Source organism: Kryptolebias marmoratus, linkage group LG7 (genome assembly GCF_001649575.2).
Source record: "Kryptolebias marmoratus isolate JLee-2015 linkage group LG7, ASM164957v2, whole genome shotgun sequence".
Lineage (NCBI taxonomy): Eukaryota > Metazoa > Chordata > Actinopteri > Cyprinodontiformes > Rivulidae > Kryptolebias > Kryptolebias marmoratus.
This window is the reverse complement of record NC_051436.1, coordinates 19,445,293-19,459,829: the sequence shown is the minus strand read 5'-3', so window position 1 is coordinate 19,459,829 and position 14,537 is coordinate 19,445,293. Positions and strand designations below refer to the sequence as shown.

Below are 14,537 nucleotides of genomic sequence, written 5' to 3'. Positions count from 1 at the left end.
CGACCCCTTCGCCCTCAAGGCGGACCCCGCGGGCGGCCCGGATGCCGCGGCCCCCTTCGACCCGTTCTCGGCGCCGTTTCCCACGTCCCGCTCGGCGCCATGCTCGGCCAACGGCTCGCCCACGCTGCCCTCGTTCCGCGTGGCGCCCATCAACCTGGCCGACTCAGCCCTCATGGACCTGGGCTGGGCGGCCTGCAGCAAGCCCCTGGACGCAACCAAAGAGAGGGTCCACCCCCGCAGGACGCTGGGGCTCAAACCCTTCAAGTCCCCGAGCCAGCTCCGAGACGACCGCTTCTAAATCTGACCTCAATCGGAACCGCAATACGGACCGCCGCTCCTTTTCACTACTGTGTCTTATTCCATGACTTTGAATCTTTAAAAGAAAAACCAAGCCTACTGAGGGGGGACCGCCCCCCCCGTTGGAGCCCCGGGCAGCGCAGGTCTTATTTATACACCAGCCCGCCGACAGCCAGTGAAAGGCGGCGCCGTGAACGCCTCGGTTAGGGTCCGCCCCCTTTTTGAAGGAGGCAGGACTCAGATCCACAGGTTCCGTCAGACCGCTCGGATCCCCCGTTCCTTTTTGAAGCGACGTGACAATGCAGAGGATGGATCGGGCGACCCCCGGACGAGCCCCCGCCTGCCTCCGCCTCTCCGCAGACTGAAAGCGTCCGGGACGATGGAAACAATCGGAGTGCCTTACTTTGTGAAGTGTTTTTAATATATATCCTTAATCCAGTGCATATGTGAGATGCTAGGAGCTCCGTCTCAGTGGTCAAAGAAAGCTTCTTTTTTTTTTTTTTTTTCTTTTAATTAACTGTAGCGTTTTTTTTTTTTGGGAGAATCCACGCTCAGTGGATATTCTAGCCCCCCTCTCATGAAATTCAAGGCAGGAGTCGATAGCAGTTCCAGTCACATTCCTCGGGAAGTGCCCGGGATCGAACAGATTTGTTCCGGCTGGCGGGCGGGAGACGAGGCGGAGACGCTTTTCCCTTCATGTGCCAAAGAACGCCACTGTGGGAGGGGCTAGGACAGGAGGAAAATTAGCAGTTTCTGCCCCCACGCTGAAATAAATCCACCTTCCCGCCGTAAGAACCTCACATAGTCCCAGATCTTTACCGGCTTCAGGGAGGTTCAGCTGAATCCTTTATTGTTGGAGCGAATATTAGAAAGAAATATGCACAAAAATGTTCCACAGCAGAACAGTTGTTCTGAACTAATTATTGGAGTTCTGCGTGGGAACCGGTCGGCCACAGCAGTGCGGGGTTTGAACGCAGCCACGCCGTCTCACGTCCGCCATGTTTTGGGGAATATATTCCTCCAGGAGTGAGATAAGAGAGGCTTAATTGAAATGTATTGATTTCTCTGTGCCTCAGATTAAACCCAGCCGTCGGTTTGTTCTGCTCGGGAGAGAAAAACTGGAAGCTCCTGTTGTTCAGAGAGGGAGGGAGAGGGGAGGGGGTCCATGTATCAGTGCCTCACTCTTTAAAGGGATGTTAAAGGTGGGGCGTATTTCTTAGATTTATTACCTGCAGTGGTCAGCGAGCTCGGTTTGGACGGGCATGGAAACGAGGCTTTTTACCATCGGAGATTTGGAGCTGGGAAGGTGAAGCTGATGCTGTATGTTGGGCCTGAAAAAAAACCCAACAAATTAAAACACTTTAAGCTGCCCGGACCTGGAGGGGGTGGGCGGGGCGTGGAGGTGTTTGAATCCAACTTGTCGCTGACACGCCTCTAAGCCGCCAAGCGAGAGAGCAACATCAAACCCAAAACAAGGCGGAGCTTGGCCTGAGGAAAGATCAGGAACCGGGGTTAGGCACTACGAAGAGAAAGGCTTAAAAAACAGCTAGGTTGGTGTTGTGTTTCTGAGAGTGTGCGGAGTAGGAGTCCACACAAATCCACCTCGAGAACTGAATTTGTAAAAAACGTTTTTTTTTTTTTTTTTATTTCCTCACCGGAAATTTGAACAGCAGAAAATATCTGGATTTAAAAATATCCAAATTCAGAGTAGATTGGACCTAAATCAGCTGCGGGCAGTCAGCCGTTCAGTTTCTTTCTGGGATTTCTCGCAGCTTTCTGACACAACGATGGTGGACTGTCCCGGGCCCCTCCCTGCTCCTCGCCGCCGCGAGCTGACCCTCTCATCAGCGCCTCAGACCGCCACGCTCAGGTGGAATTAAAATGCCGTCTCCTGCCGGGTAATCGCCCTCAGAGGGCACGGTTGGCCCCGGTTGACGTTTTAACCAACTTCTAGCTGCGACTACGTCTGTCGCCACCTGGTTGCCAGGTTGGGAAGTACAGTAGCGCTGGAGGATTTTGTTACGTTTAAATGTTTCCTTTTCTTCAGATTTAATCGGCTCTCCTCCTCTCACTCCTGGGACAATATTTCCCCCCGCAGGTCTCTAATTCGGTGGCGAGTGCTGTTCATTAATATCTCAATTAAACCGGTTTGAGTTCTCGATCTGCTAAAAGCTGTTTGGGAGGCTTTGGAAATCTGCCGGAGTGTAAACGCTGCTGCGTCTTCATGCACTTTATATTCCATTTTCATCCAACCCGCTCAGAAATCTGCGCTTTCTGGGCCGGGCTCGCTAATGGGTTCAATGTTTCCCACTGTCCCTCCAGAGCGTGTTAAATATTAGACTCCAAACAGCAGCTGGGCGACCTTTTTTACTCCGCCGGTTGATTCAAAGAGTTGTTTTGGGTTCAACAAGCGAGCGACTGAAAGAGACCCAGCAGGAAGTCATCCCGTTCAGTCCAGGAACAGCCCGAGTTTATCGTTCGTTCCAGAGGGTCAGGTTTCATCCAAACATATCATCACACGTGTAGGCGTCGCCCCATTACCCCCGAAACCTTTTTATAACCATTTTAAACGGCCGCAGCATTAAGCTTTTTATGTCGCCAATATAAAAAAAGAAATAAAATAGAATTTAATTTGAATGTTTAAATCACTTTGAGCAAAACGAGGGAAAACAAAAGTATAAAATGTAAGAAAAGCATCAAATTAGTGTCATATTTACCTTTCTGTTAAACTTTCTTTTCATGTCAGAAATAAGACGAGTGATAAAATGAGATGAGATTTAAGCCACGTCCAGCTTCTATAGGTATCATTTCTTTTTAACTATTAGGTGGCGAGACCGAGAAAGTACATTCTTAGCTAAAAGTAGTTTTTCTGAATATACCATTTACAATTTCCTGTCAGTTATTGACCATTTCAGCCCACAATCGAAGTTTAATGGTGACAGAATCAGGATTAAGCAAGGTAAACCCTTAAAAAAACCAAACAAACAAACAAAAAATGGCTCCATTGTTGTTTTGGTCACGGGAGAGTGCAGAATCTGTGCCTCCATGGTTGTTTTTCTGAAGCTTCGTGCCTCAAGGCTGCACAGATCTTTTTATAAGTCTGTATTTACACACTTAAAAATGTTGGAAGGTGCAGAAAAACCTCAGTTTAAAAAAAACAACTAAAAACTGTCTGGAGTAACGTGGACCGGGCCTTCAAAGCCACATCCTGAGCTGGAAACTAATGTAGGAGATGAACGAGGAGGACACACACACACACACACACACACACATATGGGATAACAGACAAGTTATTGCCTCGTCTTGTTGCATCGAAACATAAAAAGAGCCATCTCGTGACAGTCATTACTCTTGGGCGGCTGTCGCTTGTCAGGAAAGAGAAAAAAACAGAAAAAAGGTGCGTTAAGAAAACGGAGAGGATTGAAACATTTGGGCGAGCTTTAAACTGCTGAAAAGCCTCCATTTAATGAGAATTTAAATTTTTATTTCAAATAAAAAGAAGCCTTTTGTGCTGTTCATAAATTGTTCCCCCCCTCCTCAGCTCCTCTCAGTCGGATTTGTAGTTTTCTGACTTTGTGGGGGGAGAAGAAAAAAAAAAACCAGACCCATTTTAGTGTGGCTGTGTTTGACAGGGATGTCTGATTCTTGGTTTTGGCTGTCAGATTTAGGAAGCGTAGCTGCCAATCGTCCGCCCGAGCCGACAGCCAGCACTTCACTACGAACGACGGAGATGAGGATTTTTATTTTATTTTTTATTCCTCTCCCTTTTCTTTGATAGCTCGCCCATGTAGGCAGCGCACAGTCCTTCACTGCAAATCACTGTCCTGAGCAGACTGACAGGTAATAAAGCTGTACGGCCCAAACAGAATCATTGTGAAGATCTTATTTTGAAAACACGCTCAGACCTTTACCGGCGAGCAGCAGACTGTTTGTAGATTCCCCCCCCACACAATAAAGTATAATTACATGACTCAGTACCGAAGCGCAATATTCTGACCCTGTTTGACTTTAAAGATTTCACAGATAAGTTGTTCCACGCCAATAAATCACTCTGCCAGCTAGTTATTTGCTTTGAGGAAAATGCAGCCATGCTATGAGTCATCTCTCTGCACTCATTCATACACGTCACATTTACCTTGCTTAACCCATTTGTAGAATAAATTGTGTTAGGAGGGGAAAATAACATTTAGAGACACCAAATTATGTTTTTAGTCTTGTCACCTTATTTCTCAGCCCTGGTTGGAATCTTTAAACCAAAATTAGCACAGCTGTTGCAGGTGAATGAACCCTGGCTCTACGCTGTAGCTAAGGCCTTATTGGTGTTTGAAATAAGCAAAATTAAACATCAAATGATTATTAGTACAATCATAATGTAAATTGCTACTTAAAAACACAAATAACTAAATTGGAGTCTATAAAAAACTAAAAAGCCTAAAAATATAGTTAATATCTGTGAGACTAGCTAGTGTAGCATTAGCTAGTTTGGCTAACAACCTAGCTGAAGCTAGCTTTTGACATAAAACTGTGCCAGCATGCAAAGTTTTAAGTTCAAATTTGTTTTTCCAACTATTTACCATATTTAAAATGACGTGTATATATATATATATATATATATATATATATATATATATACAGGTCATTTAATTCAGCCCAACACCCTTAGCTTAGCATGAGCTGTTTTGGCTAGCTGCCTAGCTTGAAGCTAACTTTAAACACGAAACTGTGCCGGCCAGCGTTGATTTTTTCTTTCCACCAACTATTTACTATGATTTTTTTTTTAAAAAGCTTTTTATTTTAACATAATGTATTTGTTTCACGGCCCGCAGTGCAATTCTTTCCTCCCTTTAAGCTAAACCAGAATGTTTTGTTCCTGTTAGTTAGCATGTTCTTACAACCCTACAGTCACATCAGTCACAATCCAGTTTTTTTTTTTTGTGTGTGTGTGTGTGTCAAAACAGGCACAGGCAAAATAACATTAATTAATTTGCCATACGTAACAGCAATTATTTTGCCGGGGCAGTGACGGAGCTTTAGAAAAGTATTACAGCCGGCAGGTTAAACTAATCAAACACTGGAACAAAAATATGGACTTGTCTGGGGGAGGTAGATGATATAATTTAATAGTTTCAAGGCCTGCACTGAGCTGAGCTGGTGACTCAAAGTTGCAGAACAATGTGTGCCTTTAAATCTAGCAACTCTTTTGTGATCGAAATTGATTGTTATTTTTTTGTTTTTGTTTTTTTTTAAACACCCGCAGCTCCAGTTATAGCTTATTTTCTCCCCTGAGAAAATTAGAGATTGAATCTGTTGAAAACACCACAAGATGCAGTTGAGCTGTATTTACTGTTTGGATGCAGGTTTTTTTTTTTTCTCTCTCTCTCAGGCTAGTTGAGAATAAATCCTACAATGACCACAATAGTTGGCAGTTTCTGTGGCTCTCGCCCCATTTTCTGTAGCTACTTCTTTTTCTTTCTTTCTTTATTTTCCAGCTTGCGCTCAATTAGGTAGACGTTACAAATACACCAGTTTTTTTTTTTTTCTAGCCTCGTTTCAGTTGCACTGCAGCCTGCTGTCGGAGCCAGACACATTATTTTCTATTCCAGCCCTTATTAAAGAGAAACACCTGCCCGGACCCTTTGTTTGGCCCTAATAGGCCGGGACCAAATGATCAAATATGACCTTTCATCGACCATATGGGAACCGCACATCCCCCAGCGGGGACATGGACAGGAGCCATGTCGGCGAGACGCGCCGCCAGGTGCAGAAGCTCACGCTCGGCCCTGTGAAAAGTGTGAATAATATTCCTAATTCTTTCGCCGCGTGCATCCAAGGTCACAATCTGCCGTCCCTTTCTCTCCCAGTGACAACGAGAGCCGAGTAAATGAAGAAAAAGGCCGATTTGTTTGGAACGCGCGGCAGCTTTCTGGGAGGTTATTAGGTCTGAGGCCCAGGCTGGCCTTGCTCGCCCTCAGCCGACGACGCCGTCCAGTTATCGACACTCAATTACGCCGTCATCTTCTTCGAGCAGAAGCCGCTTAAATTGTAAACGTCTGTCTGTGACGCTCCGAGCAAAGGACTGTTGTGTCCACGATGTGCAAACAAAACAAGAGTAGATGATCTTTTTTTTTTGGCATTTCCCCTAATTATGTCATCCCCCTCTGCAGATCACAAGCGCTCTGTACCCAAAGAAGCCCTTATTTAAGAGCCAACGCTTTGTTACAAATCAGTGCTGACCCACTCTTTTTGAAGCGTTTATGTTCTAAAACTGCTGACAATTAACCAGCTGACTTCCTGTAAGAGCATTTGAAGGGATTTAACAGCAGGTGGTCTCTTTCAGGCGCTCCTAGGGGCTGAACTCTTAATGATCCACGGAGCAGATTTAAAGCGGTTTGGATGGTACAAATCCCCCCCGACTCAGTGGTCAGACGTTCCACTCGGAGCGTCGCCGGAGCGTTAAAGGCTGTCTCTGCTCACGGCTCCCTGCCAGCCAGCTGAACATGTTCCCACCGTTTCTACCCAAGGCGGGGCGGCGGAGGGATGGTGGGTTTTCTTTTTTTTTTTTACGACCGGCCGTCTTCCTTTTTTTTTTTTTTTGAAAACACTGGATTAAGACTATTTCAAGACACAATCTACGTTAAGATGATGACTGGTTTGTGTGAGCTTTTCACTGGACTATTTAAAACATGGGTGCTTTTATGAGAGGCGAATTACATTCCAGGTTTTTTTTTTTTTTTTTTTTAAATTTGACTGTTTTCAAAACTATTTTCTCTGCAGGCCTCAGTAATTTGTGCATATTGTGAAAATAAAAAAATAAAAATTCTAAACCAAAATTTCAGCATAATGGCCCTCAGGGGAATCAGTACTTAAAGGGACAGTCCAGACAACCTTGAAGGGATGTTCAGCTAATAGTTATCAGTAGTTAGTACCTTATCAGCCATCAGAGAGATGAAAGAGGCAAAAGTCTTTGTCCATGCCATACTTGTCTGGAAGACATAGATTGTATAATTTAACTGTTTTAAATGATATAATCTGGAGAAAGAGGACCCTGTGCTCTATGACTGATGTCCCGGCTCAGAAAGTACTAACTACTGAGAACTATTAGACGGAACATCGCTTCAAAATTGTCAGGACTATCCCTTTAACAGAGCAGACAGACTCCAGCTTTTCTCCGTCTGTATTATCAACATTCATCTCCATGTCTGCTTTTGATGTTTCAGTAAAGCCTGAGTGACGCGACAACGTCCCGTCATCCAGGCAGCCATTTTACTTTTATTTTATTTTATTTTTTACATCTCTGCTCAAGTTAAAGGTTTCACAGACCTCTGAGCTTTGGAAACTTCGTACTTGTTGCAATCGTGTAAAAAAAACCCAAAACAAAACAAAAAAAAGATCTTGCACCGGGCTGGGCCTAATCAACTGTTTTTACTGTGTGTCGAGAGTATTATTTCTGTATGCAGTATGTGAAAATGTCTTTATTCCTCTTGACTATTATAATGGGTTTTAACCTGTGGAGAAAAAAAACAAACAAAAAAAAACAAAACAAACAACAACAAAAAAAGAAAATCTATGGAAAAAGAGAGAAGACCAAATAAAATGTAACACTCCTGACTTGTTTGTGACTTTTCCTAGCTGAGCGGGAAACGCCGGGAAGGCAAACGTGGCGTGCCTGTGTGTCCACGCTTCAGACGGGGAAAATCCAGGACGTGTAATTGCCGGGTTTTGATGGACTGAAGTGGCGTTGCGGTGTTTGGCGACGTTTTCCCAGCACTTCGCTGCCACGGTGGGCACCAATTACAGGAGTGTGAAACCTCCCGCTGTCCTGCTGCACGGCGGCTCCGGGCGGCTGTTATTATGTCGCTTCCGTGGTTTCAGTTCGACATTATTTAATGTTGTCCCCATAACAATTATCTGTCCTAGCAATTATTTTGTTGTTAGGAAGAAGGAAACTGACATGATAAGAACATGGATTTGACAGCGCGTCGTGAAGGGATTCACCGTGTTCGTTCCGGAGGGCCTCTGAAGATCTCAGCAGAGGATGGCGTTCGCTTTGCTGTCAGGAAATTGCAGACATCTGATTTTGATAGAACCATCGCACTGTGCAGCCAGCTTTGGATTACAGGCGGTTCTGTAACGAAGAGCAGGAAAAGATCAATAAAACAAACAAACCTCAGCACATCATAAACTAATGTGAGCTGTGGGTTGAATAACGAGCTGCTAACGCTGTTTATAACACGCCCTCACACTGGATGATGACTCTGCTACAACCACTGACACGTAGATATGAACTGGATACAGGAACTTAATGCTGAAGTTGAAGCAGAAACAGGACAAGCGCCCCCTACGGGCCGGCTTCAGTACAGCTTCATGCCCGTGTAAAGAAATGAGACCTCAGATATGTTTTTCCTGGTGCTGACCCTTGTTGATTCATGTAGTCCTCCCCTTGTTGCCGTATGTTGAAACGTTCATTTTTCCTAACATGTTTCTTTAGTTGTAATCACTTATTTGATGCCTTAAAAAAAGCCATGATTGATTGTGGGGGAGCAGGTGTGGCTTACGGTTCTGCATCCCAACTTCGGCTCAACATATACAACATGTTGACACCCACGAAACCATGACAAAGGGTGGAAACTGTCCATTTTTATATGTCGATGGCTACAACGAAAATAAAATCAGCCCGGACGTTGGTGTTCTTTGCAGGGCCTTGATGGTGTCTTCAGGTGTGCATTCAGGGTTCAGTAGTGGAGAGTTTTGAGCGCTCACAGAACTTGTGTGGTGAGGTTGTCGAGGTGCTGGGGGTTCTGGATGAAGCGCAGGCAGCGGAACCAGGCTGTATGGGGCCTGTGTGCACCGGCAGGCCTGTTTGTCGAGAACCTGAAGCAGCGCTGGACATGTTGGCCTCACACCTAGGCTCTTACAACGCTTCTACGCTCATCCCGCCACTTTGCTGTTCTTGCTCCAGCATATAGGATTGCACCACGCTTCGCTCTCCATTCACCTTTTGGAGAGGAAGCAAGAAGCTAACATGGTCAGGCCTACTGCACAAAGGGTGGATGTGGTCAAGGTTTTCCACAAACGTTCCATCCACCTTCATCTTCTTGGTCAATAGTGTTTCCTTCTTCACAGCAAGGCTGAACCTGATCGCTGACGCCAAAAGCCTCTCATATTTTGAAACAAATCAGCAGATTTTGATAAAATTATAGAAACAACCGCATGATAGTCATTGCAGTAATGCTGTCCTAACATAGCGTGATCTACTAAGGTGTAGCTAAATCCTGAAGCTGTCCAAGGAAGTCGTGCCAGGGCTTGGTAGGATTGCTGTGGAAACGTTCTGATGATGTAAAGAGACTGAAGCGAGGGTGCAGGAGTGCATCTCGGAGATGCAGAAAATAGCAGGACCTGATTGGACCTCAGTACTCACCTGATTGGTGAGTACTGAGCTGCCTTCGTTCTGAAGGGGGTTGTCCATAAAACCAACAAAGGTTATTAAACAGTACCAAGTGGACTTCAGTTTGAGATGCAGAGAAGGAAAAACTCAGCCCCAGCAGTATAAAACTCAAACTCCGCCATCAAAGAACATGGAGCAGAAGGAATACTCCTGAAAGCCCAACACAAGCTGCTTAGTGAGAGAATTAGACAGATCCACTTCACCACTGAAGCTCTCTCACACAGAACTGATCAGACCCACCAGAATCTCTACTCTTCTACCTCTTCCTCTTCAGGAAGAAGTTTCTAGATTCGTTAAAAAAAGCCCGGCTGTCATGGCACCAGAACAGCAAGGAACGCCGACAAGGTACGTTCTTAAAATTACAACAAACCACCGGGCGAGTTCAGGAGGATGTCAGCGTCTCAAACATTCAGGACCAGTCAGACACTTCAGATACAGCATCCAAGTCCACTTGGTTTAGTTGGGCTTTTTTTTAACCCTTCTTTGGATTTACCGTGTCCTGGATGACTGAGAATCTACACCAGCATGAGGTTTTCCAAACCTGCGCCGATCCGGCCATGTTCCAACGTTGTGGGGTCTTCCTCCCGTGTGAAAGGGGGGGGTGTCTAAGATGTTTCAGCCTTGCATCAGACACGGAAAAAACATAATCTGTCGAGAAGGTATTTTCAGTTTTTGCCGGGGCACGCTCTGCACTCCCACGTGTCGCAGAACAAGATGAAAGCCATCGCCGTTTTGGGGTGACAATTATTGCGTGCGCGACGTTAGCGTCGGCTCATCTGCCGCTCCTGGGAACGATGGGCGAGCTGCTGAGTCAGTGCCGAGGCCTGCTGCTTCGACAGGCGACGACAGGCTTGTGACCTAAAAAAACAACACACATTTTTGGTTCATCTTCTTCTTCTTCCCCCTCCATGTCACCGTGTTGGTGCTTTATCAGACCAGATGATCTGTCCCTTCCACTGTTTGACCGGCCACGTTGAAACGTTTTCTTCCTTGGAACAGGTAACATCTGAGATAAGACACACAGAAAAAAAAAAGTTTATTTTTCATTTTGTTTGGCATATGCTGAACCATGTGGAATCCCTGAGCTGATAAGAAACCATTTATTCATAGCTGTGGGTGTTCTGTACGTCTCGTGGGAGAAGCTCTGTGTCTGATGTAATATTCTGCATTTGCGTCGGGATGTCAGAAACTGAGAAGATCTGTGAGGAGGCAGCAAGCGGCGGCAGCACACATACACACACACACACACACAACATGAAACATCCCATCTCTCCAGGGAGAGGTCATCGTCTCCAACGTGAACCTGTTTGACGAGTGGGCGGAGCGGCGCTGGGAGGTAAAACAAGGTGGGTGGACTTGCTAAGACTCGCTCTAGCCCAACCCCTCCACTCCTCCACCCCTTCTCATCAGTGATGTCAGTCAGCTGGGCGACACGGAGACCGAGGAGTCAGCGGCGTCGGTAAGGACGTGATGAAGAAAAACGCCTGACCCTTCTTCGTCCTGATGCGAGTCTCAGAGGTTCCTGTTGCCATGGACACAGAGAGAGAGGAGGAGGCACGGTGGCTCTGCAGTGCCTTCACACAGAACACCTAATGTTTTTCCTTTCTTGCAGTTTAACCTCTTACTGTGTAAATATTTTAGGTATTCTTTTGATGAGTAAATTATTTTTATTTTAATTTGCTCAGACCTGTGCAAACTCCCCCCCCCCCCTTTTTTTTTGCACACCCTGCATAGATAGGACAAGATTAGCACTTAAATGGAATAATTATTCTGACCATCTGCTGGAGCCACCTTTTCATTTCATTCTGACCTCTACCTCCTCCTGAAGGTAACCACTCAGCTGTTTGCCAGCTAAACACACACGTCTCTCATGTTCTTTTAGGGGGATTTTTAAATGAGCTTGAGCTAAAAAGCTTTCATATATTTCCCGTGCACAGTTGCAGTCAGAAATTTACATCCGTCATCGGCATGAATGCCGTATTACTTTTGGACTTGAAATGATTTATTTGAACCCAGGGTGGAATGATTGTACAGCAACTTCAATGTTTCTAAAGGTGCACAAGTTTATTTTAATTGTGTATTTTCTCTAATCAAAATGATACATGCAGCCTCAAATATTTATACGTTCACCTAAATCTTTAGTAGGTGGCACTGACGGCTCTAGAATGTCTTCTGGCTTGACAGGGCCGTGGCCTGTTAGCTTCGTCTTAGTGATCATGATTTAAATGTGTTTGACAGCACTGATTGGACGCCTGTCACCCTCAGATGAAAGTGAATTGTTTAGGATGTTCAGGAACAACCCAGGAGCCACCAAGCCTCGAGTTCGCTGTGAACTGGAGACTGATGGAAAACCAGTTTTATGTTGCCCAGAATGATGTCCCCGTTTAAAAGCGGCCCCGTAAAAGACTGACTTAAGTTTGCAGGACAAAGGTTTTATGGTCAGACCAGACAATGGCTGTTATTTGGCCACAATGACAAGAAGTATGTTTGAGGCTTTCAAACCTGAGGATGCTGTACCAACTGTCAAGCATGGTGGTGGTAGCATCATGCTGTGGTGCCGGTGCATCGCAGAAGTGGATGAAATAATGAAGAAGGACCGCCACCCAATTTTTTCCGTGTCACCTCAAACTTGGGCACAGTTGGGCGTTCCAAAGGAACAATGATCTCAAACACGTCAGAACCGTTTACTGATCGGATAAATCAGACAATCATGAAGCTTCTGGTATGGTGTTCCCAAAGCCAAGACCTCAGCACTAATTAATATTTGAAAACTGTGATTGAAAGCAGAGTCTGTTCCAGAAAACCAACCAGTCCTGCCAAGAAGAAGAGTGGTCAAATATCTAACCAGAATAAAACCAGACACCTACGGTTGAGACTTGCTAAGGAACCTTTAACCAAATATTAGTGAGGATGAGTATAGAATCTTGACCCAGTGTGGATTATAGAAGATCCACAATAAATTCACCCTTGTTAACCATCCTTTGTGGGTAGGAGGGAGCTGGCGTCCATCTCCACCAATCGTTATTCAAACAAATCATTAAAAAACTAAAATAATTACACATTGGAGATGATCATGAGTCAACTGTGTATGAGGTTCGGGACAATGAAGGGTAATCTCTTAACTGTGCATGTTGGTTTGTCCTTTAATCTCATCTGTGTCCAAATGTATGGAAGCCCAGGAGCTGTGCCTGCAATTATTATCTTTGGGGGGATTTTCTCAAGCTCATAAGCTGACTCTTTTATTTTTATTGTTAAGAAAGGCATTGTTCAGGCAGTAAAATATGGTATAATTTGATATATCTTTTTGCCTGGGTGGCAGCAATATGCTCCCATATGAATGAGTAAGAAATATTTGAAGTGGGTCACTTCAGTTGTGTGGCATGTACAGTTCTCCCTGTATGTATCTAGTATGGAAAGTCATATTTAAAAGGAAAAATAGATACAATAAAGTTTATAAATCACATAGAACAAATCACCAAATGGTTGGTTATTATGTTAGTTATATAAGTTCATACGGTAACGTCACTCTTTACAGCTACTAAATACATGTTTTCTCTGTCACTTTTCAATCATTCAATCTTTAAATTGTGTGAAAAAAATAAAAATAAAATGGTTGGCCCATTTTTTTTTTGCTCTGCAGTGTTTTGCGATGTGTTGCAACTTGCCATTTGAGCCACTAGATGTCACTGTTTAACCACATCCCGCAATCTAGACTTAACCTCTTCATGTGTCAAGCATAAAATGATTTAATGAATTAAACTGAATTCAGACCAGCTTATTCATTAATGTGCAGTCTTCTTACACCTCAAACATCCCCTTCATCTGCTGTATTTGCACAAAGACCAGAGTTGGATATTAAATTTTCTTTTCTTTTTTTTTTTTTTTTTTTTGGAGCAATTCCTGCTGATCAAGGTCTATTCCCCGTAAAGCAATGGTAATGAATCGTGGGAAGGAACGTCTCTCTGCTCAGCCCTCTTTGATGCCAGACAATTTGGCCTGGCAGGAAAAAAAAAAAAAACACTCAAAAGGAACCAACTTCTCTGGTTTCTCAGGAGGTGATGAAATGTGATTCTGCTCCTGAGTCTGTGAGGACGGGAGTTTAAGGCGTTCAGCGCTTCACAAAGCTGCTGGAATGATAAGTGTGGGCAGTTTTATCTGACTCCATCAAGGAACTGCCGAGCCTTTCGTTATTAAATTTTAGTGGGGAATTGATTGCAGACACAAGACAAACAAGGAAAACTATAAATGAAGGCCGAACTAAATCACTCTGCCTCAAGCACAATAAAGCTGTAAATATCTATAATCATCTACTGGTTGGAATATGAATGACTTGGATTGTGTATTGTTGAATATACCTTTTATCCCTGAGCTATTTTAAGCAAAGTAACTCATCTTAATGACATGTCTCTGGAAGCTGAAAGCTTTCCAGTGTGTGTGAGTAACAGGTAGAGTCAAATGTGTCCTGAGAGGTGGTCAGGTTGGCTGGAAATAACAAGGCGTGCTGCTGTGAAGGGACTGTGAACAAACGCAGGAAATCACGCACCGGCACAGAAATCTTTAAGACCTATTGTTCTGCAACGCTCCCCGCAAGACTGCAGTCCAGACCCCAGCGTGACACATCTGCAGCCTCGCATCGTTTTTGTTTTCAGGAGTCCATGCGGAGTTGGTGACAAAAAGCACAATACGAACAGGAGGCAAACATTGATTCTGCATAATTCAAGAGGAGAATAGCTGGTGACAGCACCTGCAGCCTTCGAGCATCCCTATTCTCAGAGGTGGAGCTCTCGAACAGGCG

The 14,537-nt window shown here is 44.6% G+C and overlaps 1 protein-coding gene across 1 annotated transcript in view; it reads left to right on the top strand.

Annotated features, from left to right (window-relative positions):
• Positions 1-7,905, top strand: part of LOC108239385 (mitogen-activated protein kinase kinase kinase 11) — a gene marked incomplete in the record, with an annotated part of 54,833 nt that extends 46,928 nt beyond the window's left edge. The window contains 1 exon segment of the mRNA XM_025007201.2: positions 1-7,905. Coding sequence (XP_024862969.1) covers positions 1-298 — 298 coding nt within the window.
• Positions 7,906-14,537: the final 6,632 nt, after the last annotated feature.